The sequence below is a fragment of the Microtus pennsylvanicus genome, chromosome 1 (assembly GCF_037038515.1).
Source record: "Microtus pennsylvanicus isolate mMicPen1 chromosome 1, mMicPen1.hap1, whole genome shotgun sequence".
NCBI lineage: Eukaryota > Metazoa > Chordata > Mammalia > Rodentia > Cricetidae > Microtus > Microtus pennsylvanicus.
In genome coordinates, this window is record NC_134579.1 from 141,532,027 (window position 1) to 141,556,213 (window position 24,187).

At 50.1% G+C, this 24,187-nt stretch overlaps 1 protein-coding gene across 2 annotated transcripts in view; it reads left to right on the plus strand.

Moving 5' to 3' along the window:
- The window catches only part of Ppp1r37 (protein phosphatase 1 regulatory subunit 37), a 41,998-nt gene extending 17,852 nt beyond the window's left edge, over positions 1 to 24,146 (plus strand). For both annotated transcript variants that reach the window (XM_075989740.1, XM_075989735.1), the window contains 12 exons: positions 17,328 to 17,425; positions 18,875 to 18,920; positions 19,029 to 19,129; positions 19,528 to 19,647; positions 19,912 to 20,062; positions 20,143 to 20,298; positions 20,576 to 20,688; positions 21,884 to 22,025; positions 22,130 to 22,296; positions 22,408 to 23,140; positions 23,363 to 23,449; positions 23,529 to 24,146. In XM_075989740.1, coding sequence (XP_075845855.1) covers positions 17,328 to 17,425; positions 18,875 to 18,920; positions 19,029 to 19,129; positions 19,528 to 19,647; positions 19,912 to 20,062; positions 20,143 to 20,298; positions 20,576 to 20,688; positions 21,884 to 22,025; positions 22,130 to 22,296; positions 22,408 to 23,140; positions 23,363 to 23,445 — 1,910 coding nt within the window. In that variant the 3' untranslated portion in view covers positions 23,446 to 23,449; positions 23,529 to 24,146. The remainder of the gene's footprint in view (positions 1 to 17,327; positions 17,426 to 18,874; positions 18,921 to 19,028; positions 19,130 to 19,527; positions 19,648 to 19,911; positions 20,063 to 20,142; positions 20,299 to 20,575; positions 20,689 to 21,883; positions 22,026 to 22,129; positions 22,297 to 22,407; positions 23,141 to 23,362; positions 23,450 to 23,528) is intronic.
- The last annotated feature ends 41 nt before the right edge of the window (positions 24,147 to 24,187 follow it).

The window sequence follows — 24,187 nt, forward strand, 5'->3', positions numbered from 1 at the left end:
GAGGTCTGACACTGCTCCACCAAAGACCCAGTTTTCACCTCCCCAGGAGAGGACCTGTGGGCAACTAGGCAGCCTAGAACTGCTTGAGGAATGGCTACACAGTCTTCTTGTCACAGCCCCTGCCAAGTGACCTCTCCCTGGCAGTGTATGAAGGACAATAACTCCTGAAGCTGTCTGTCCTTCTGATTGTGGTTCTGCCCTGGGGCAAGAAATGGAACCTCATTGTGTTCTGTCCTGTTCTGTTAAGAGTCTCTTAGCTACCAGTCAGTGGTGGCACACAGCTTTAATCCCAGTACTCAAGAGGCAAAGACGGATCTCTGTTGAGTTCAAGGCCAGCCTGGTCTACAAGAGCTAGTTCCAGGACAGGCTACAGAGAAACCCTGTCTCGAAAAACCAAAAAAAAAAAAAAAAAAGTCTCTTAGCCAAGGTTGACCTCATTAAGTGAATCCATCTTCCTCTGCCTCCTATACTGGGATTACAAGTGTATGCCATGGCTCCAGGCTTCACTGTGCTCTTGATTTGTGTTTTTTGATGGTTCATGAGCTTTGTGTGTGCTTTTTTAAGATGCCTGACCATCTTCAGTGGAGAAATTTGTGCTTTTCACATCTTTGCCCATTTATAAGTTGTGTTGTCAGAAGACACAACACTGTCTGTCCAAGTTCTCTGTATATACCTGGGTACCAGGTTATTGTGAGGCGGGTGTTGTTTCCTCCCAGCATCTCTGGATAGCAGCCAGCCACACAGAGATGCAGATGACACTGCCAGTCTGTGGCAGGAAAAGTTCAGAACTGCTCCTTCTTGTGGTGTCTTCCATTTTGAATGTTTTTACACCTTGAGGCAGGCTCTTATTATGCAGCCCTGGTTGTAGATTGTGTTGGCCTCAAAGTCAAAGAAATCTACCTGCCTCTTTCTCATGATTTCTTGAATTGAAAGCACGTCCCACGAGGGCAACCTCTCTTCCCATTTTTAAAAAAGCATGGCTGAAAGGCCCAACATGATAGCACATGCCTGTGATCCCCACTTTTGGGAGTGGAGATAGGAGAATCCAGGCCAGCCTGGGCTAAGTGAGCTCTGACTCAAAACTCAGGAGTCAACCAGATGTGGTGGTTCATTCCTGTCATCCCAGCATTCAGGAGGCTGAGGCAGGGGGATTGCCACAGTTTAAAAACAACCTGGTTTACAGAACTTGACCCCCCCCCCAAAAAAAAAAGCATGCTTTAAAATTCATCGTGGGCTGTGGTAACTCACCCAGCTGTTTCCGTTTCCTCATTGCTGAGCCAATATCTTCCCATTTTTAAGCCACAGAAACAACCAATGCTGATTGTCCCTAAATCTTCCTGTACCTCCTGAATGGCTTTCCCACAAGTTCGTAGATGGCTTTACAAGGTCAAAGGGTGGGAGCATTTGAAGCCCTGGGTTCAGTTTGTGTTTGTGGACTGAGGCTTGAGTGGGCCCAGGCTCCATGGTCATGGTCACCAAAGTAAGCAGAGTATGCTGGACTCCTGTGGCTGTTTTCAGTGAGTGAGTGAATGCTGATTGCATTGGGGTGTCTTGGGGGAGGGTGGGGTTTGTTTTTGGATTGAGAGTCTCACTCTGTAGCCTAGGCTGGCCTTGAACTCTCTGAAATCCTGCCTCAGCCCCCTGACCAGTTGACACCAGCATCTCTTGTGACCAGCAGCTTTGTTTAGGAACTAAAAGATACCAATACCCACTCACTCATTACTGATGAGGTGAATGGACAGAGGGGAACAAATCAAGTCTGTTAGGACAGTCACAAAAATTTCAAATCATATGACAGATCATACAACAATACGAGGAGGCCTGGTGACACAGGCCGGTAGTCCCCGCTTCTTGGAAGGCTGAGACAAAGGAATCATGAGTTCAGCCTCCTGAGGCTGCAGAGTGAGTTCCAGGTCACCCTGAACACCAGAGCCTATCTCAAAAACTATTGTAAACATGGGATGGGGCTGGACAGAGGGACACAGGCCTTTGATCCCTTCACTCAGGAGGTAGAGGCAGGCAGATCTCAAGGCCAGCCTGGTGTACATAGTGGGTTGCAGACAGTCAGAGCTACATAATAAGACCCTGTCTCAACATAACAAATAGGCTGGCCTTGTGATGTGGTACTTGCCTGGCCTCAGACTCAGCATCAGATGTTTTAAGAGAGTTACAGGAAACGGGTTACACAGATGTAGAGTTAAGTGATTACTGAAGATCCTTTAAGAAGAGGAATGAATGGTTAGGGACTGGAGAGATGGCTCAACAGTTAGCACCTTTTCCAGCTGGACCTGGGTTTGATACCTAGCACCCACATCGTTCTGCTCACAATTGCCTGTAACTCCAGTTCCAGGCAGATTTGGTGCCCTCTTCTGACCTCTGTGATCTCCTGCACATGTATGGGACATAAATCACAACATATACATACATTTTGGTTTTTGAAACTGGGTTTTCTCTGTGTAGACCTGACTATCCTAGAACTTGCTCTGTAGACCAGGCTGGTCTCGAATTCAGAGACCCACCTGCCTCTGTCTCCCAAGTGCTAAGATTCAACGCAGCGTGCACCACCACTGCCTAGCAATTTTTTTAAATTTATTTATTTATTATTTATACAGTGTTCTGTCTGCAGGCCAGAAGAGGGAACCAGATCAAATTACAGATGGTTGTGAGCCACCATATGGTTGCTGGGAATTGAACTCAGGACCTCTGGAAGAGCAACCAGTGCTCTTAACCTCTGAGCCATCTCTCTAGCCCCTGCCTAGCAATTTTTTGTCATTGTTGTGTGTGTTTGTTTTTGAGACAGGATTTCTCTGTACAAAATTTTCTTTTAAGTTTTCAGCATGAACTGGAGAGATGGCTCAGTGGTTAAGAGCACATACTGCTCTTCCAGAGAACCTGCCTTAAGCTCCCAGCTTAGAAGGGTTTCAAAATCCAACTCTGGGGATCTGAAGTCTCTGCCCGTTAAGGTACATGCAGTCATGTGGGACCCATGTACCAAAATTACAAGCACACAGAATTTTAAACAGTAAGTCTTTCTTTTAAAGTGATTTAGCAATAGCCGTTTATCTGTTTGTGGTGAGCTGAAAGGGGTCCCTAAAGGGCCCTCCATCTTCCTTTTTGCTAATGAGATAATGGCAGTCTTCTAAGGTGCACTGGCTAGGATCTTAAGCTGCTAAGAAATGCAGGGTCGTGAAAGCTGCTCAAGGGAGTGAGACGTGACCACTGCACGGGTCCTGAGGGTGTTGGTTTGGACAGGAGTGAGGTCACACACAGGGGATGCTTAGGCCTCAGCTTATTTCTTTTTGAAATACCGCATGTAAAGAAGTGCCAGCTTGGGGCTGGAGAGATGGCTCAGAGGTTAAGAGCATTGCTTGCTCTTCCAAAGGTCCTGAGTTCAATTCCCAGCAACCACATGGTGGCTCACAACCATCTGTAATGAGATCTGATGCCCTCTTCTGGCCTGCAGACATACACACAGACAGAACATTGTATACATAATAAAGAAATAAATATTTTTAAAAAAAAGTGCCAGCTTTGCATGGTGACTCGTGTTGGAGTTGTTTTCTTTTCAGTGTTTATAATTGTATTAATACAGTATGTGTGTATGATGTGGAGGCACATGCATGGTACACATCAGATGCTTTGTGGCATCTCTATACTTTCATTCCACTATTAGCTGGGCCTGGGACCGAATTCTAATTGTCAGGCTTGCCTGACAGGCACCTTTATTGAGCCACCTTCCTGGCCTGTGCCACCACATGTTATGTTGGAATTCTTGACTCTCAGCTGTCAAGTGACCTCACTCAGGCTCCAGCATGAGGGGCTCCTTTCCCTTCCCATGCCCCCATTTTCCTATCTTTCTATGCTGCCTCAGGCCCACCTGCCTTTTCTTCAGCTGGACTTAGCAGGGCACCTGCTCCCTCCTGGGCCCCTGAGACACCAACCTCTTCCTCTGGTGGCCTGTCCTTCCTTAACCCTAAACCATGTTAGGTGCTTTTCTGGACTGCATCGCGGGTCATCACTGACTGGGAGTGCCGTATAGATATTGCCTGCCACGACACCTTATGGGGCACAGTAGGTTTTCTGGTGAGGTGTGGGATTAAGAGAAGAAATGGGTTTCACTGTCCTATTTTCCTTGGAGTTAGATCTGGATCAAGGAATACATGAGCCTCAAGCTCAGCCATTTTCTAAAGATCTGAGCTCCTATGGTGTCTGTGCTGAGGTCTGGCAAAGAGAGAAGACAGGGCCCTGCTGTCAGAGCCCAGAGGTGATGGGTCACTGTCCACTTCTGACTACCTATCCTGGCAAGACTGCCATCTAGAAGTGAGAGGCCCCAGGCCACAGAAGCAAGAGGGGATGACAGGTTGCTCTGCACCCCCTTACTGAAGGTGGACAGGACCAGTGTCATTGCATAGAACCCTACAGGAGTAGTTAGGGCTGCCATGGGCCTTAGATGACTGGCAACGGGTTTGGGGGCAGCGCGCAGATACAACCTCAGGTGCTGGCTACCTTTTTTGCTTTTGTTTTTTTGAGACAGGGTTTCTCTGTGTAGCTTTGGAGCCTGTCTTAGAACTTGCTTTGTAGACCAGGCTGGCCTTGAACTCACAAAGCTCCACCTGCCTCTGCCTCCTGAGTGCTGGGACTAAAGGTGTGTACCTGGTTTTCATTGGCCTGAAATGTGAAAAGTAGGCTAGGTTGGGTGGCCAGTGAGCCCTACTGTCTGCTTATCTCTGCCTCCTCAGCACTGGGATTACAAAGGCATGCTGCCATACCCAACATTTGGGGTTTGTGTGTGTGTGTGCGCACGCATGCACTGTGTTTGTGAAGCCTGAAGTTGACTCACCGACTCCAGCTAGTCCAGATGCCAGCTGGCACCAGGGATGTACATCTCTGCTTCCTGAGTAAAGGATTAGAAGTACCCGTCACATCTGTGCAGTTCTGTGTGAGTGCCATGATCCAGGTTCCGGCCCTAATGCTTGTGAGGCGAGCCATATCCAGCTCACCCCAGCTTTTTAACATTAGTCTAGAGATTGAGCCCAGGTCCTCGTGCTTGCCAGCAAGCATTTTACTGACTGAGCTGCTCCCCAGCCCTGCCCCCACCCAGACTTCGCACAAGTACATTAGTAGCTGACATGGGTGTGAGCTGTGTGTAGCTTGTGGCTCAGCCCTCTGTGTAGCAGCCAGTTCTAGGCATCCACATGTGTAGGGGGTGTGATGTTTTTGCCCCATTTTGCAGATGAGGGAAGGTTGCAGGCCATCCTGTCTCTCTAGGCAACTGAGCCCTCCAGAGCCTGTTACAGTTTTACCTCCTGGGGCCGTGCATCTACTTTGCTCATGGATAAAGTGAGGGATAGTTCCAATTCCAGGTCTGAATGGATGAGCCGCCCTGGGCTGCAGCCTACTCCTTATACTTGCATCCCTAGCCCTGCCCGCGACACCCTAATGTGAACCCTTGGGAGGCTAGCTCCCACCATCTGCTCCGCAGAGTAGTCTTTGGTCCTGCCATTCCTCTCTCCCTGGTGCCTATCTCCAGGTTGTCCCCTGTGCACCCTCAGCTACCCAGCCCTGGGTAAATATTTAAGGGTAAGCAGTGGGTGTGTGAGGAGGGTTTCCGGGATGCAGTTGGGCTGGAGCAGGTGCTGTGAGCCTCTCCCTCTGCATCCAGGAGCTGTTTGCTCTACTCTCCTGCCACCTGGTCACCGAGGTGTTTGGCCTTGAACTGTGATGAGAGCTGCTGCTGCTGCTTACAAAGCTTGAGTCCCTTGCTGCCACTCTGTTAGCTGGTTTACTCGCTGCTTCTAGAAGTCTGTCTGTCCTTGCTTGTTTTCTGGGCATAGAGACCCAAGCATGAAATAAGAGGCAGGGCCTGAAACATTTGCAGTCTCCTGGTCATCAGGGATACAAGGTAAATGGGAGTGGTCCATACCTTACCTTTGGGCCACACCTCACTCGTTCTGTCTCTGGAGCCTCCTCCCTGCTGACGTGTCTTAGGGCACACAAGCCTGGCCATTCTGAGTAGTCCAAGAAGTCCCTGCCTCCTGTACAAGGCCTGACTCCCAACTCCATGCCCTCACTAGTCACTGTTTCCTCTGTTGTCACCTGTGTCCTTTGAGGATCCCCTTGCTGCTGGGGCCATAGAGGAAAGCCTGTAGAAAGCTTTAGGTCAGTGACAGTCCCACGGGGACCTTACTGTCTTCCCAGCACCGTGCTAGATGTGTTCTCATAGTTGTTCAGATATTTGTACACCCCGATTTAAGTTCTGTGCCCAGGCCCATGCTAAGGGTGCAGCAGTGGCCAGGACAGACCTGTCCTGCCTCACTGTCCAGAAAGGGAAGTGTGAGAGACAGGAATATGGGGGAAGGGATCAACAACAGCTCCATAGGCACCTGAGAGGAAGATTTGAAGGAAGCCAACACATACACATGCTGGGATAGGTCATGTGACACTGTTGAACCCACCTGTGAGGGTCCCAGTGTCTTTCCCAGCAGTTTCACCTTCATCACCACTGCTAGGAAGCAGATGCTGACTTGGAAGCACGGCCTGATGAGGACCTGATGTTTGCCTCTCAGCATTGCTGGTGGCCATTCCTGTGCCCCAGGAAGGAGGATCCTTTAGGCAGGGAAGCAAGCCATGGAGAGATAAGAACAAAAACCCTGTGCAGATTGACTTAGTCCACCTGGATCAGACTGTCAGCATATTTCAAACACAGTACAATTTGGGAAAAGGTTTCCAGGCAACAACAGTCCAGTTTCAGGTGCACAGTAAAGCTTAAGTTTGACTACTTAGAAACTCCTTTGACAAAGGCCATGTGACCCTGAAGTCTACATAGACATCTATAGTCCATGAGGGTTCCATAGCTAAAAGGCTTGCAATCTGGTGTGGTCTCTGATTGACAGCATGAAGGTCAGCAGGCTGTAGAATACCAGTGATGCCCCCCTCAGGATTGGTTCTATTAACTGGGATCTGGGGAGGGAGAGTCTGGGTAATCATTCTGGGGAATTTGGGTGAGATCTTATATCAAAAGGAGGGTGAGGTCTGCCACCAGATAGCAAAAAGGCCGCTCCCAGCCTTCTGGGCAGGAGAACAGGTGTTTTATCTCCTTCTTTTTTTTTTTTTTTTTTTTGGTTTTTCGAGACAGGGTTTCTCTGTGGTTTTGGAGCCTGTCCTGGAACTAGCTCTTGTAGACCAGGCTGGTCTCGAACTCACAGAGATCCACCTGCCTCTGCCTCCCAAGTGCTAGGATTAAAGGCGAGCGCCACCACCGCCCGGCTTATCTCCTTCTTGAGGGAGGCCCCTGCATGTTTAACATTCCTTGTTCAGTTCCCTAGTGCTCTGGGCACAAAGAACTTTGTGCCTCCAACAGTGGCCACTGAGAAAAAGCAAGGTTTATCTTTAATTTCTGTGTATGTGATTATGCGACCATATGCTATATGCGATGGTGTGCTTGTCGAGGCCAGAAGAGGACACTGAGTCCCTTGGAACTGGCATTATAATTATGGACCCATGTGTGCCCTGGGAATTGAAGTCTAGGCCTTTGAAAGAGCAGCAAATACTCTTAACCACTGAGCCATCTCTCTAGCTCCTAAATTATTTTAAATAACTTGAAAAATTAGAACAAGAGCCAGTCGTTGGTGGAGCACGCCTTTAATCCCAGCACTCGAGGCAGAGGCAGGCACATCTCTGTGAGTTAAAAGCCAGCCTGGTCTACAGAGTGAGTTCCAGGGCAGGCTCCAAAACTACACAGAGAAACCCTATCTTGGGGGGGGGAAGTAAAACAAGGCACACAAGATGGCTTAGAGGGTAAAGTCATTTGCTGCCAAGCCCATTGACTTGAGTTTGATCCTCAAAACCTACCAGGTGGAAGGAGAAAACCAACTCTCTTTGGTTTTTCAAGGCAAGGTTTCTTTGTAGATTTGGAGATTGCCCTGGAACTAGGAAGGAGAGCAAGATGCTCCTGTTGAGGAAATGAAGCCCCTCCCCAGCTCAGGCCACACCTTATTTTGTCACGTCAGTCTGTGTGCAGGGGACTGGTCACCACAGTGGCCATGTGCAGCATCAATCATGATTGCACACAATAATGATAGAGCAGGTAGGCTTGCCTTCCTAGAGGAGATCCTGGGGTCTCTCATTTTCCGGGGCACCCAGTACTTGGGCAGGGCTGGGGAGCTTTTGGACAGGGTGGCAGCAGTGAGGCTGAAGCGTTGTCAGTGCTCCTGATGGTCGTTGTTGGTATCTGCTCTTGCTCTACCTTTACCCAGTCTCAGACATTGTTACCGGGGCTCATCCTCCATGGCACCTCAACAGCCATCATGCCATGAGTGATGGCCTCCTTGGTGCTGGTTGATGTGAACAGACATGGTGTGGTAAGTTACCTTTTCCTTTAGCCTGGGCAGATGAGTCTTCAGTGTACACACAGGATTGGGATCTGGATCAGAGGCTCTGTACCCTGGACTGGCTTTACCAAATGAAAGGGTTACTACCTGTTTTCTCCAGTCTGCCCAGCTTCTGATTGTTAGCCCACCCTGCAAGTAGAGGTAATAGCTCAACCTTCTCCCTTATAAGATGTAGTACCCAGGTGTGAAGGCAGGATTAGGAACCCAAGGCCAGCCTCAGAGGCAGTGGGTTCATGGCTACTGGTTTAAAAAAAGTAATGGACAGTCAGTATTGAGAGTCAGAAGCCTGGGGTGGGAGTTAGAAGAGAGCCTCCCCACCAAGGACTTGCATCCTGGCCACAGCAGTCCTCCGCACTGCTCCACTTCCCTTTGTCCTTGGGGTTCCAGAAGTGGCCCATGCCAGGTTCCTATAGACCCAGCCCAGTGTGTGTTAGGAAGTGGCTCTCTTTTGCTGGAGGCTACGGATATCTCCCATTTGCAGTGCCACTGGCAGCCATCCTGGCACTCCCAGAGGAGACAGCTCACAGGAGGCAAGTACTCAGTCTCAGCACTGCTGTTTTGAGACCCACCCAGCTGGGAGTGTTGCCATACTGTTCAGGACTTGCCCACTCTGTTCTTGTGTTCCCTCACCCTGCGGCAGGCGAGGAGCCCTGGTGTTTCTAACTCCCACTGCACACCTACTGAGGGCAGAGTGTGCAGGTGCTCCTGGGAGAGGCAGGGTGTGCTCTGTATGGCCTAGGGAAGCCAAGGCCGCGGGCAGAGAGCAGTCCCAGCCTGAAGGGCTTGCTGAGGAACCTGGGCCTCCACTGAGAATGGTGCCCTACTGCACCCCACCTTCCTCCCTCCCCTGGAGCCCCACCATGCGCCTCCCCTTTCTGTATCGCATCTCAGACACTCTGCCAAGAGCCTGGCCTCTTGACAGCAGCTCTGGGCTGGGCCCAGGACGTTGGTTTTTCTGTTCTCCCTAGTTTACTGATGTGAAGTTGTTGATCCCACCAGGTGAGGATAAAACCACTATGACAGTTTTTTTTTCTAAATATTTATTTATTATGTATACAATGTTCTGTCTCTGTGTATGACTGCAGGCCAGAAGAGGGCACCAGACCTCATTACAGATGGTTGTGAGCCACCATGTGGTTGCTGGGAATTGAACTCAGGACCTTTGGAAGAGCAGGCAATGCTCTTAACCGCTGAGCCATCTCTCCAGCCCAACTATGACAGTTTTTGAGACAAATTTGAAGCAAGGTGTTTTAAATACTGGCCAGGTCCATACCCAGGATTTCCAGAGAATGGCACCAAATCACATTAATCAGAGGCTTATAAGGGCAAACCCCACTTTGTCCAGTCAGGGGCAAGCATACATCCTGATTACTCCTGCCTATGCACCTCCTGCTTGTGTGTGGTCAAGTACGTCCTGTGCAGTTGGTGCAATCAAGCTTGTTTGCAGAAGCAAAAAAGAAAAAAAAATGTACAGGGCTTGTTATCTTACTGAACTACAGCCCCCAGTACTCCAGGAATTTATCTATCCTTGGGCTAGTGGGGCTTACAGGTTAGAGGTGGGTATTTGTTTGTTTGTTTTATAGAGCAATTAAACAGTAATTTAAACCTAAAACACAACTTTAGCTACCACAGTCTCCTTGACTAGCCAGGAATTCAAGTTAATCCTTCTGCCTCAGCTCCCCGCCCCCCATGTCAGTGCTGGGAACCTAGACCAGCCCGGTGGTACACACCTATAGTCCCAGGATTTAGGAGACTGAGGTGGGGGAATCACCTCTGTGTTTCTTGATAACTAGGGCGATATGAGTGAAAATGAGGATGTGATCACTGCCGCGTGTGGTTGGAGAAGACGGGAGGGAGAATGCAGCCAGAGGTATCTGGAAGAGTCCAGACTGAACATGGCCAGCTGAAGAGACTGGCACTCTGGGAGGGAGAGGGACAGAAGAGGAAGAGGAGAGAGAACAAAGACTCTGAAGCTGGAGGGAGGGGAAAGCCCAGCCCTTGGAGAGGTTTAGGGTGGAGGTGTGGTGAGAAGTGCTGAGAGAAAGCAGGTTTCTTTGGTACCTGACACTACATAGAGTGTCTTTTCTCTGTCACGCTTAATCCTGTCTGGCTGACCTCCCTAGGAAGCAGCCCCCTGTATTTCTTTCCAGAGATGACTAAACTACGGATGTGCCCAGTTGCTGGAGTTTGTAAATAAAGTTTCCCCCTCAAGACAGTTTCTCTGTGTAACAGTCCTGGCTCCTGGAACTTTGTTGACCAGGCTGGCCTCGAACTCAGAGATCCGCCTGTCTCTGCCTCTGCTGGGATTAAAGGCATGCGCCATCCTTTAAATGCCCAACCGTGAATACAGTTTTCTTTTTTACATATATAATTTATTTTTATTTTATTTGCATTCGTGTTTTGCTACATGTATGTCGGTGTGAGGATGTCAGATCTTGGAGTTACAGTTGTCAGCTGCCATGTGGGTGCTAGGACTTGAACCCAGGTTCTCTGGAAGAGCAGTCAGTGCTCTTAACCGCTGAGCCATCTCTCTAGCCCCATGAATACAGTTTTCATTTGAGCATAGAGTTCAGTTTTGCGCTGGGTACTAGTGGTGCACGCCTTTAATCCCAGTACTCCGGAGGCAGAGGCAGGCAAATCTCTGTGAGTTCAAGGCCAGCCTAATCTACAAGAACTAGTTCCAGGACAGACTCCTCCAAAGCTACAGAGAAACCCTGTCTTAAAAAAACCAAAAAAAAAAAAAAAAAAGAATTCAGTTTTGCTCCATCTCTGAAGTGTAAGTGTTTGTGGAGTTGACCCAAGTGTTCACAGAGGGCGCTCTTAAGGCTGCTTGACATGGCTGTGTCCATGCGCATGTTCACCTGCTGCAGCAACAGTGTTCTACAAGCCTGGCCCTGCCACCTGGCTGGCAAGAAGCACTTCCTGGCGTAGATGCAGCTGGGCCTGAAGTTCAGGACTTTCCCTCTCGGCCCTGGAAGTGGGCCTATTGGAACTGCCAAGGCTTCTGTGGGCTCTTCCAGGCCTGCTCCTCACCCGTGCCTCAGGCCACTTGGTAGCCACCAAAACCAAGCCTCACATGAGGTGGCCTCCTCTGTCCCCACAGAAGAGAGTCCTCCCTAGAACCTCAGCAGTGCTGCTTTTGCTCCCTGCCTCTGTGGTTCCTCTCCACCACGCCCCTCCCTCTGCCACCCCCATCCTGCAACAGGCCATTCTAAGGATTGCTACTGCCAGCTGCTGTGCGGTCCTCTGTTCCCCACTCTGAGGCCCCCACGGGGCTGGCGTTTGGTGCCTGCTAAAGGAAGGGGAAGACCTGCTCCCTATAGTGGTTGCCTGGGGGACCAGCCCTGCTCCATTTGCCAGCTGGCCTCTTCCTCTTTGTTCCATAATAGCAACATAGTATCTACGTTGCCAAGTGTGGGGGCTCTCAGGGTGGTGTCCGGGGATCACCTCTGGGCTCATTAATACCCAGCCAGGCCCTAACTGAGACCTCCCAGGTGAGATAGCACTTTCTGAGCCTGCCTCCAGATCTCCTTGTCCATGGTAGGGACCAGGGACCAGGGAGGTTGTTCCTTGTTCTCAGTGAGGACAGCATGGAGTTAGGGTGCAGGTTAGTGAGTAGCCCTGCTTCTGGGCTGTGTACATTCCACATTCAGTATTATTCTCTGGTGGGAACCCTTACAGGATGCCCATTTCCTACCAGCTCCCAGCTGCTAGGGATGGCTTGAGATGCTGCTGCCCCCTTGTGCCAGGCTGATCCTGCATTCCATCCACATCCTTGCACCTGTATACAAGTGAGCTCAAGCCTCCTGGTGGTGTCACCTGATGCTTGGCATCAGATTTCTCAGTGTCTCTGTGAGAGCCACAGCAGCCTGTCCCCAGGGTGAGGTGGGCCCCAAGTCTGAGGCCCTGCTTGCCAGCTGTGCTGCATGTTCTCTTATGGAACTTAGGTCTGTCCCTGGTGGCTCCTCCTTGAGTGACAGATTTGTACCCCTACCCACCCACCTCCATTGCTGAGGCAGTGAAATGATGGGGCTGCCTTCGTGTTTCAGAGGCTTGCTTCTTCTGGTTTAGTGACTAGGCAGATGCCCTACACTCTGGCGGGCTTCCTGTATAAGTTGGAGTTGAAAGTGTACCTGTCTCTGGGATCAGTTCCAGGCCTTCTCTGAAGCTTTTGGAACCTGTCCGGGAACTCACTCTGGCCTAATACTCACAGAGATCCGCCTGCCTCTGCCTCCCAAGTGCCCGCCTAATTTTATTTTGAGTCAGGGGCTCACCATGTTGTCCAGGCTGTCCTTGAGTTATATGCCTGTGTCCCCATACCAGGCTGCGCTGTCAGTCTTCTTGTTGACTAGACAAGACTGAGAATTGCGATAACAAAGTAGCCCATATTAGCTTAAGTCCACTTCACCCTAGCTAATGTCACTGGCCTGGACCTGTGGCCTTTGATTGAACCAAGTGTCTATTTGGAGACACTACTGGTTCCCTCTGGTAAACCCTGGGACTCCTGAGATCTTTGAGATAGGGTTTCTCTGTAGCTTTGGAGCCTGTCCTGGAACTAGCTCTTTTTTTTTTTAAGATATACAACATGCCAGAAGAGGGTGCCAGATCTCATTTCAGATGGTTGTGAGCCACTATATGGTTGCTGGGAATTGAACTCAGGACCTCTGGAAGAGCAGCCAGTGCTCTTAACCACTGAGCCATCTCTCCAGTCTCCTGGAACTAGCTCTTGTAGACCAGCTTGGCCTTGAACTCACAGAGATCTACCTGCCTCTGCCTCCGGAGTGCTGGGATTAAAGGCATGCATCACCACCATCAGAGGGATCTTTAGAGACAAAATACTAAATAGATTTACAAAAGATGCCAATTAGATACAAGTAACCACCTTTTAAAATTGTCACCTGCTGTTTGTGCTTCTCTTCATGGTCACCTCAATAGCCCGGTAGAAATGGCTGTAATTGATTTTGTTGCAAAGTTGTGTGAGCTCCCCAAATATTCAAGTATGTATGTGATATGAGAACATTTGTTGTTCTCCACCCTTCTTGTTCCCATCCTCAGTTTAGTTCTGTTCAGCTATTGACCAGTCAGCTTGTTTATTAAATCAATCACAGTGACATATATTCACATAGTGTAAAGGAATATTCCCCAGTGTTCCCCCCTTTTTGTCTAAATAAAAAAGGAAAGTTTAGCATAGTAAAATTATATACAACAAAACAGTTATTAAGTAAGAATTAAAACTACAATATCTAGTCCATTTGCGTTTGGGGAAAATATTTTATTATATAATAATATATTATTATCTTTGTGACTCTGAAGTTTTATACCTAACTTATCTTCTATCGTAATTAAGGAAAACTTTATAGTTAGAGTTTTTCTTAGTCATAGTTAAATATGACTATCTAGTCTTTATCTCCAGAAGGGTGAAATGTTATCCAACAACAGGGACATGGACAGTCACCCTAGGTTTTTTATAATGTTGGGGCATCTAACTTTGGCCTATGGGTTAAACAGTTTTTTGAGAAACAGGGAGTTTTGAAGGGCTGTCCTACCTGGGCTTGGCAAAGTCTGGCAGTCATGTTCTTTTGCATCCTGCTGGGCTAGTTTGAACAGTAAACTATCAGTAATTGAGGGAAGGGCAATTTCTTGCCCAAATGGGTAGCTTTTGCCACAAAGAAAGCAAACTCCATATGGAGTTTTTTGATACCCATTATCTTCTCTGAAGTAAATTGGTGCTGCCAGGAGCAGATGTGTCTCATTGTCAAGAAAAGTATTATGTGGGGGCTGGAGAGATGGCTCAGTGGTTAAGAGCATTGCCTGCTCTTCCAAAGGTCCTGAGTTCAATTCCCAGCAACCACATGGTGGCTCACAACCATCTGTAGTGAGGTCTGGTGCCCTCTTCTGGCCTGCAGACATATACACAGACAGAATATTGTATGTATAATAAATAAATAAATGATTTTTAAAAAAAAAAAAAAAAAAAAAAAAAAAAAAAAAAGAAAAGTATTATGTTATTAAAACATTATAGATGCCATATTTTATAGATCTCTGAGTGTTTGAAGACCATCTGTCTAAATATATCTGTTTAGCCTTGAAAACATATCTAACATTACTATAAGTTTGACTATTATAGATGATTAACTATTAATCTACTTCCTAATTATACATTATACATTTATGAGCCACATAAACACAATACTGTAAACAAGAGTAGAAACATATGTACAGTGTAACAAAATTAACCTTAAATTTGTATCTATAAACCAAAATCTATGCCAGTGTAAAATATTGAGATTAGTTAATTTTTTTGTTTATAAGTAGATTTAATAATCTACCCTTTTATCCTTTCAATATTCCCCTTTTTCTCCTCAGAACAAGATTATTGAATCTAACTCGCTTGAGCAGCTTTTTTTCCTGACTATTACCAATAACAACTTGTAACCAACCCCTCTTAAATAATAATAGCATCTGTATATGGGCATAGTTCTCTGGACTATTTTCTGTTATCTGTGGCCACTGTTATATTTGAGGGACCCTGAGAAAATTGAGGATTATGGTTCAGTCCTGACTGGAGTTTTCTGTGAGGCTGTATCATCTCAGCCAACAGCCTTGAAACTGTTCTGGATGCAGAATTTTGAGGAGACCGAAACAGAGGCATTTTGAAGTACTGGGTCGCCTGGACCATCTATTTTCATTGGTGTTTGGTTCCTTTGTTCTAAAAATACATAAAGTTTTAAAGGTAACATACAATATAAATATAGACTGCATTGTACACATGTTAGCCAAAGATGATTTTTTTTGTTATGTGTTTGAGCAGTAAAATATACATCACATGTCTTGTAGTTCTTTTAAGTTTTTTCTTTATATCTGTAACCAGGATTTCAGGAGGTCGGAATGAATCTACAGCCTCTCATTTCCTGTGGAAATAAAAGCATAACATCTTCCCTAAAGTAACATATCTTTTGACATAATTTTTTAAAATTTTTTATTGCTTTATAAATAATACCATTCAAAATTTCCACTTCTTCCCCTCCTCCCATTTTTTCTCCCGCTCCCCCACTCACCCTTCCCCCTCCCTCCTCTATCCAGGCTTAGGAAGGTGTGCATCCAAATAGACTAGAATCCCAAAAAGCCAGTACATGCAGTAGAGACAAATCCCAGTGCCATTATCATTGGCTTCTCAGTCTGCCCCAAATGTCAGCCACATTCAGAGGGTCCAGTTTGATCTCATACTCGTTCAGTCCCAGTCCAGCTGGCTTTGGTGAGCTCCCATTAGTTCAGGCACACTGTCTCAGTGGGTGGACCAACCCCTCGTGGTCCTGACTTCCTTGCTCATATTCTCCCTCCTTTTGCTCTTCAACTGGACCTTGGGAGCTCAGTCCAGTGCTCTGATGTGGGTCTCAGTCTCTATCTCCATCTGTCGCTGGACCGAAGGTTCTATGGTGATATTCAAGATAGTCATCAGTCTGACTACGGGACAAGGCCAGTTCAGGCACCCTCTCCTCCACTGCCCAGGGTCTTAGCTGGGGACATCCCTGTGGACACCTGGGAACCCCTCTAGAGCCAAGCCTCTTGCCAACCCCAAAATGGCTCCCTTAATTAAGATATATTCTTCCAGCCGGTCGATGGTGGCGCACGCCTTTAATCCCAGCACTCGGGAGGCAGAGGCAGGCGGATCTCTGTGAGTTCGAGACCAGCCTGGTCTACAGAGCTAGTTCCAGGACAGGCTCCAAAGCCACAGAGAAACCCTGTCTCGAAAAACAAAAAACAAACAAACAAACAAAAAAGATATATTCTTCCCTGCTCTCATATCCGTCCTTAAATTTTTAAGTCAAGACATTTTTAAAATATATAGGTTGGTTTAATCTGGCAGTTTTCATAATCAAATGTGCCTTAGTTGCTTCTGTTTCTTTAGTAGCATTCTAAAAAAATCAGAGAAACCCTGTCTTGAAAAACAAAACAAAAAAGGTTTTTTTTTTGTTTTTCGAAACAGTTTCTATGCATAGTCCTGGCTGTCCTGGAACTAGCCTGTAGACCAGACTGGCCTCGAACTCACAGAGATCCACCTGCCTCTGCCTCCTGAGTGCTAGGATTAAAGGCGTGCGCCATCACCGCCTGACTCTAAAACAAACCTTTTAAAATAATTTTTAAACAATTATTTATATTGTTTTGGGGGTGTCACTTGTACCCAGCACATATGTGAAGCTGGAAGACAACCTGGGAGAGCTGGTTCTCTTCTTCCACCATGTAGGTTCCAGGGATCCGCTCAGGTTGTTAGACCACCCACCGTGTGGGTTAGTCTGAGGAAGAGAGTTTTGATGAGGGATCACCAGATCAAGTGGAGCTGTGTTCATGTCTGGGGGTTTCTTTATTGTCACTTGAGGTAGGATGGGAAGTCCATGCTGAATGTGTACATGGTTTATTGACTGAGCGAGCCCTGAGATGTGTTGTAAAGCAGGAGGAAGCTAGCAGGCAGCATAGGTCCATCTGCCTCTCTCTCCCCGACTCCGGGTGCGGAGTGAGCAGTTGTCAAGAGTTCTGCCTGTGTGACTTTGTTGCAGTAAAGGATTATAACCTGTAGCTGAGGCCAAGAATAACCCCAGGAGTGCTTTTGGTCAGGATGTTTGTCACGAAAATGAAACCAGAGCACCCACTGAGCCAAATCCCTAAGCCTGGCCTTGTGCTGGCATTGCTGGGGACCTGGTGGTGGCCGTGCCCAGCTACCATGTGGTAGGGGAGGGGTTTTAAGCAAAAGTCTTGAGCTGTTTATGTTTCTATGACTGCCTGACAGCCCAGCACCTTGTAGAGGGCCGTGCTAGTTTGTGTGTGATGCCCATGACCCGGAGCTCTGTCATGCTGCTGTTGGGAAGGAGGGATGGATGGAAGGCCCTGCAAGGCAGCAAGCAAGGCCTGTGGAATCTGAGCCTGCTCCTTTGCCCACAGCCCAAAACGTGACCGTGGATGAAGTGATCAATGCCTACAGGCAGGCCTGCCAGAAGCTGAACTGCCGACAGATCCCCAAGCTCCTCAGGCAGCTGCAGGTATGAAGGATGGGGACACTCACCAGCACCTGTGCATGCTTGCGTGCATGTGTGTTTGTGAGTGTGTAGGTAGCACAGCCCTGGGGTCTGCTCAGCCTGCTCCCCAGCCAGGGCCTGTGTAAGCACAGCTGTAGAAATCCTTCGTTTAGCTGTGAAATTAGCAAGGATCCAGAATCACATTAGGTGATAACCTCTGGCTCTGTTAGCCCCAAAGAAATTCTGTCCTCAGAAAAAAGTCATCTTGTCAATTTATTCAAGTCTGAACTCCAAAATTCATTCCTAAAAGTGTGAATTCTAAGGTGAGCAAGCATCAGTCTGGGCTCCATATTGAGGTCTGACTCAACAAACAATAAAACAGCAAAAACCCAAATTTGGACCTCAGAAGTGATATGCACTCCCCACTGTTTAGGAAGCTAACATAAACCAGCATTGCCCATCATCCCAGCACCTAGAGGGTGAAGGCAGGAAGATGGAGTTCAGGGTCATCCTCAGCTACTGAGTGTGAGGTTAACCTGGACTGTATGAGACCCTGTCGACCTGAGTGTGACCAGCTGGAGCCCACATAGTAGACAGAGGAAGAGGACTAAATTTTTCTTGTGTGCACAGTGATGTGTGCGTGCACGCATGCGCACACCTGAAAAAGAGTTTAAATATAGACATGGAAAGCAAAATTAACTTCTCATTTCTTCCCTTTCCCCCTAGTCCTAGGAGGCTCCTATCCTCAGCCTGTTAGAGAATTTGTAGAAAAGATTGCTTGCTCAGAAGTGGGTCCTTTGGGGTGCCTGGGTCAATGTTCTGTCTGTGTTCCTGGACTCTGTCTGTTCTGCAGTTAGCAGAGTGGGGGCTTGTGCCTCTCAGGGAAAGAGCCACTCTGTGTGGCATCTGAGGCAAGGATGAAGGCTGACTGGACCTGCTCCTTACTGGCCAAGTATGTTGTCACGCCAGCCTTAGCCTGTCTGTCCTGGGGCTTTGTCACAGTGCTCAACCCTGGAGTGACAGTGAAGCCCAGAGACTGGCACCTGACATGTCTGTGGGTTAGATGTGCCCTACAGGAAGGGGCAGGAAAAACAATTGAGCCAGTGCTATTTTGTCTTTAGCTGAGAGCCACAGTGTGACTGTCAGCCTGCCTATCTCAGTTCCTTGGGACAGACTTCCCTGAGTCTGGACATCTCTCCAGTGATGATGGATACCCTCACTCTCAGTTCATTAGCTGGAGTGCCGGGACTGCGGCTCCCTGGCTCCAGGCAGATTATCTCATGCCCTGTGTGCTCAGAACCAGCTCCTGTTCTCCTCTAGGCCTTTGTCCAGCTGCCCTGCCCAATCCTATTTTAGATACTATCTCACTGAAGGGCATGGCAGAGCCCATTGAGCTTGACTGCCCCACTGGCAGACCACCCCAGTTGCTGGGATGTCTTACCTGCCTTGACCAGCCCCATCCTGCTTTCTTAGGAGTTCACGGACCTTGAGCAACGCATCAATTGCCTGGATCTAAAAGGTGTGTATCCCCAGGGAGAACAGAGTGCCCAAGGGATCGGTGGCTTCTGCAGGAGATAGACTGGTGGTAGTGTGGACTCTCCACATAAAGGTACCTGTTCCTTCCCAGGGGAAAAGCTTGACTACAAGACCTGTGAGGCTCTGGAGGAGGTCTTTAAGAGGCTGCAGTTCAAGGTTGTGGACCTGGAGCAGACCAACTTGGATGAAGATGTAAGAATCCGGCTGCAACTAGGCTCCTAGACTCTCTTGAGGCTTGGGTAGGGAAGAGGGCAAGGACAGGGCCTCATGAAGAACAGAAGGGGTATCTGATGTAACCAGGGTGATCCCGAGGCCCTGAAGGTGAGGCCTGTGGAGCTGAGTGAGGGGCAAAGGTGGCCACCAGGAGCTTTCCTGGCTGTCACGCTGCAGGGCTGAGAGGCACCTGGAGAGTTGCAGCCTCTGAGGGCTGCGTGTTCCTGAATGATGTAGAAGATCTCCACCCTCCCGGGTCATCTAGGGTGTATCTGTCATTCTGGGGCTCTGGCCTGCCCAGCACTCCTCCTATGGCACAGTCCATGTGTTTCCCTTGACCATCTGACCTGAGGCCAAGCCCACATGTCTATCCCTAGGGTGCCTCAGCCCTCTTTGACATGATTGAGTACTACGAGTCGGCCACCCACCTCAACATCTCTTTCAACAAGCACATTGGCACCCGGGGTTGGCAGGCTGCTGCCCACATGATGCGCAAGGTAGGTACCTCACAGGCTGGTAGGAAACAATGTGGGGAGGTACCTACCCTAGGCCCATCTCTCCTGCTTTCCTACTCCTCCCTAGCATGACTCTTGAAAAGTGGCCTTGTCGCCAGCCCTTGTTTACTCCTTTTTGCAAAGACTGGGGCAGGAAGGAAATGGAACTGTTGGGAAGGAGGGTCCCCGCAACAGGAATCAGGGAACTCAGACACAGGTGCTAACTGTGACTACTAAATGACCCATCTCCTGACTCGTCCCCACCAGACAAGCTGCCTGCAATACCTAGACGCCCGCAACACACCCCTGCTGGACCACTCTGCACCCTTTGTGGCCCGTGCCCTGCGCATCCGCAGTAGCCTGGCAGTGCTGCACCTAGAAAATGCTAGCCTGTCCGGGCGGCCCCTCATGCTGCTGGGTAAGTCTGTGTCCACAGGCCTGCCGCTGGACAGGTGACTCAGGGCAAGGGCTGGCCACTCACTCCCATCCACTCCCCAGCCACAGCTCTGAAGATGAACATGAACCTACGAGAGCTGTACTTGGCAGACAATAAGCTCAACGGCCTGCAGGACTCAGCCCAGCTGGGCAACTTGCTCAAGTTCAACTGCTCCCTGCAAATCCTGGACCTGCGCAACAACCACGTGCTAGACTCAGGTGCGCCTGTCCACACTGTCGCCCAGCACCTTCTGTGTCCAGCCCTGTGCTTGGGGGTTGGGGATGCTGGGCACAGGTGTGGCCTGCCCCAGAACTGCCTCCCAGGCTCACAGCTGACAGGGCAGACTGATATGCCTCTGACAGTGACAGCCCTGCTAGGGAGCCTGCACAGGAGAATCTCAACCTAAGGATCAAGAGTCCTCTGGGTCTCACTGGTACAGTGTGAGCAGAGATGCTCTCCAGGGTGGAAGAGGTGCTAACCGCCTGTATCCCCTAGGTCTGGCCTACATCTGCGAGGGTCTCAAGGAGCAGAGGAAGGGTCTGGTGACCCTGGTGCTGTGGAACAACCAGCTCACGCACACAGGCATGGCCTTCTTGGGCATGGCACTGGTGAGTCCAGGGGCCCTGTTCATTGGCCCCATCCTACCTGGCCCCAGTACATGTTTTATTTTTAATTTTTTTACTACATTTATTTCTTTGTGTGTGTGTATATGTGCTTGCACGTGGAGGTTGGAAGACAGCTTACAGGAGTCAGTTTTCTCCTACCTTGTATACATATCTCAGGTATAGAACTTGGATCTTTGGGCTGGCTAGCTAGCCCTGGGCTGTTTTTTTCTTTTCTTTCTCTCTCTCTCTCTCCTTTTCTTTCTCTTTCTCTTTTTCTTTCTTTCTTTTTTCTCTCCCCTTCCTCCTGCCAACTCCCAAAACAGGGTATCTCTGTAGACTAGTCTGGCCTAGAACTCAGAGATCCACTTGCCTCTGCCTCTGAGTGCTGGGATTAAAGGCGTACGCCACCTTGCCCAGCTGGGCCCTGTTTCTTTTATTGGCTTTTTGTAGCAAACTACGCAGGACAATGCTTTGCACAAACTTAATATGTTGACCTAACGGGAAGCAGTATGTTTTTAGTTTTTAGTCTGTCTTTCTTTTCTTCTTCTTCTTCTTCTCCTTCTCCTCCTCCTCCTCCTCCTCCTCCTCCTCCTCCTCCTCCTCCTCCTCCTCCTCCTCCTCCTCCTCCTCCTCCTCCTCCTCCTCCTCCTTCTTCTTCTTCGTTGTTGTTGTTTGTTTTTTTCAAGACAGGGTTTTCAGTAGCTATGGAGCCTGTCCTGGAACTTGCTCTGTAGACCATGTTAGCCTCAAATTCACAGAGATCCGCCTGTCTCTGCCTCCTGAGTGCTGGGATTAAAGGTGTGTGCCATCACCGCTCGGCAAGTTTTTAGTCTTTTTATTATCACATAATATGTAAAATCATTCAAGCAGATACTAGGGGAGGGGCGCTTTTGTGCCCAGTGCCCAGGTTCCCTCCTACAAAAAGGCTGTCTTTCAGGGTCCTTAAAGCCATTCAGAGACAGGCTATGGGTATGGGGGCCACCTGGACTCTGGTAGGGAGTGGGCAGTGTGGGCTTTGGGGAGACCCGGAATGGGAAGGGTTTGAGTTTCCCAGACCTGTGGTAGGACTGTGCTCTGAGAGGCAAAACAAACAGAGAAAAGGATGCGAGCCTGGGCTCCTTTCCTGGCTCCTGTCCTGACACACCTTTCTGGCCTTTCCTCCATCATGGCCCTCCCTCACCCTCCCTGTCCCTTCCAGCCGCACACACAGAGTCTGGAGACACTGAACCTGGGCCACAACCCCATTGGGAATGAGGGTGTGCGCAACCTCAAGAACGGGCTCATCAGCAATAGGAGCGTGCTGCGCCTTGGCCTGGCCTCAACCAAGCTCACATGCGAGGGTAGGATGCGGGCCAGGCGCGCAGGGGCCAGCGGGGCTCGACAGGGCGGCCGGCCAGCGGCCAGGCGTGGGGCCCATGGCCAGCCCCTGCGGTCCCCCTCCCAGGCGCCGTGGCCGTGGCAGAGTTCATCGCCGAGAGCCCCCGCCTCCTGAGACTGGACCTCCGGGAGAACGAGATCAAGACAGGCGGGCTCATGGCACTGTCCTTGGCCCTCAAGGTGAACCACTCCCTGCTTCGCCTGGACCTGGACCGAGAGCCCAAGAAGGAGGCGGTGAGGGTGCTTGCTTTGTACCAGTGCTGTCTTGGGCAGGGCAGGTGGGAGGGTAAGTGGACCAGGGTGGGGCAGAGGCCACACAGAGCCCTAGCAGGCCGGGTCCCACAGGTGAAGAGCTTCATCGAGACGCAAAAGGCACTGCTGGCTGAGATCCAGAACGGCTGCAAGCGCAACTTCGTGCTGGTGCGAGAGCGGGAGGAGAAGCAGCAACTGCAGCCATCGGCCTCCATGCCCGAGATCACCATCACTGCACCCCAGCCCCTGGAAGAGCCTGGGGACCTGCCAGCCATGGGGGCGCAGAATGGGGCCCCTAGCCCCGGACCTGGCCCTGACTCAGACTCGGACTCAGACTCTGACCAGGAGGAAGAAGAGGAAAAGCAACCTGACCAGCAGAGGAACGAGGGTGGCGCTGACCAGAGCCCCTCAGCCCCCTGCCCTGCCCTCATACCCTCCACGGACTCCCTAGGCCCTGGGGCTAAGAGCCCCCCAGGCAGCCCCTCCTCCCCCACTGAGCAGCGTATTTCTGTCTCCAGCCCAGGCCGAGGCCACAAGGTGTTTGTGGTCACCCGGGTGGAGAGTCCACCTGAGAGGCCAGAGCCCCCTGTTCCTCCCACCTTTGTCTCCTCTCCTCCACCCTCTCCTCCCTCCCCACCTGCCTCTCCACCATCTCAGACCATGGACATCCAGCACCCAGAGTCATCAGAGGCTCAGCCCCCACCGGAGCCATCTCAGGCAGGGCAGCCTCTTCCCAACGGCCTGAAGCCTGAGTTTGCCCTGGCACTGCCCCCAGAACCACCCCCAGGGCTGGAGACAAAGGGGGGCAGCTGCAGCCTGGAGCACGGTAAGAAGAGTGAGAGGCGGAGGATAGGCCATCAAGAAACACTACCCATGGGTTGGCTTCAGCTTCCCTTTCTTCAGAATGGCCCGTAAAGGGATAGGAAAAAGAATTTGTCCGCTCCTACCCTGGGCCCCAGAGGTCTCCCTGGGGTGGGGACTGTGTGGTCTGGAGGGGCAAGGCTGTGCCCCACCTGCCTCTGAGGGAGCTGCCACCTCCTGTCTACAGCACTGAGCCGCCCCCAGGGTGCCAGCAAGCTGGAGGAACTGCTATTAGAGGCCAGTCAGGAGGCCCCACGGGACACACTGTGACACTGTAAGTAGGTGACGTCTGTGGGAACTGGGGAGGAAGAGCTAGGAGCCTGTTCTGACCATCCCCACCTCTGTTCCCCTAGTTCTTTTGTTCCGGCTGATCTGTGATGAGCTGAAGCCATCCCCAAGGATCTGCTGACTCCCCGCCTGGTCCCCTAGGAAACCAGGCGGGGTATCTCAGGCCTGGCTACAAGGAACACTACAGCCACAAGGGGCACAGGGCTGGGAGTGGCTTTCCGGACTCGAGCACGTATTTATGTGTCTGCAGCTCCCCAGCTTGGGGCTGGAGTGGACTGGAGAAGAGGACAGGAGGAGCTCTCCAGGGTCACTGGCCACAAGGCTGCCCCAGTCCTAGATGGCCCACTGACCAGCCTGCCCTGGGGGAGGGATAGGAGGCAGGGCAGATGTAGGATGGCCTTCTGGCCCCTTTCAGGACCTGGCTGGTGAGTGTGGTGGTGGAGTTTGCTAGCCCCTGTGGGGTGGGGCCAGCTGACAGGAACAGAGCTTTCTTTCTTAAGTGCAATAAACTCTATCAGGGAGCTGGGCACGCAGCAGTGGAGTTCGGGGACCCTGCGCCCTGGCAGGCACTACAACAGTGGGCAGTGGGTAGGTGGATGGGTGTGGGTGAGGGTGGACTGGGCTGGGCCACTCCTGTTGGTGCAGCTGTCACTCCTTTTCTAATAAACGGGAGCTGGGTTCACCATCTGCCTCTGCTTCGTGCTGGGCTCTGCTGCCCGGCAGG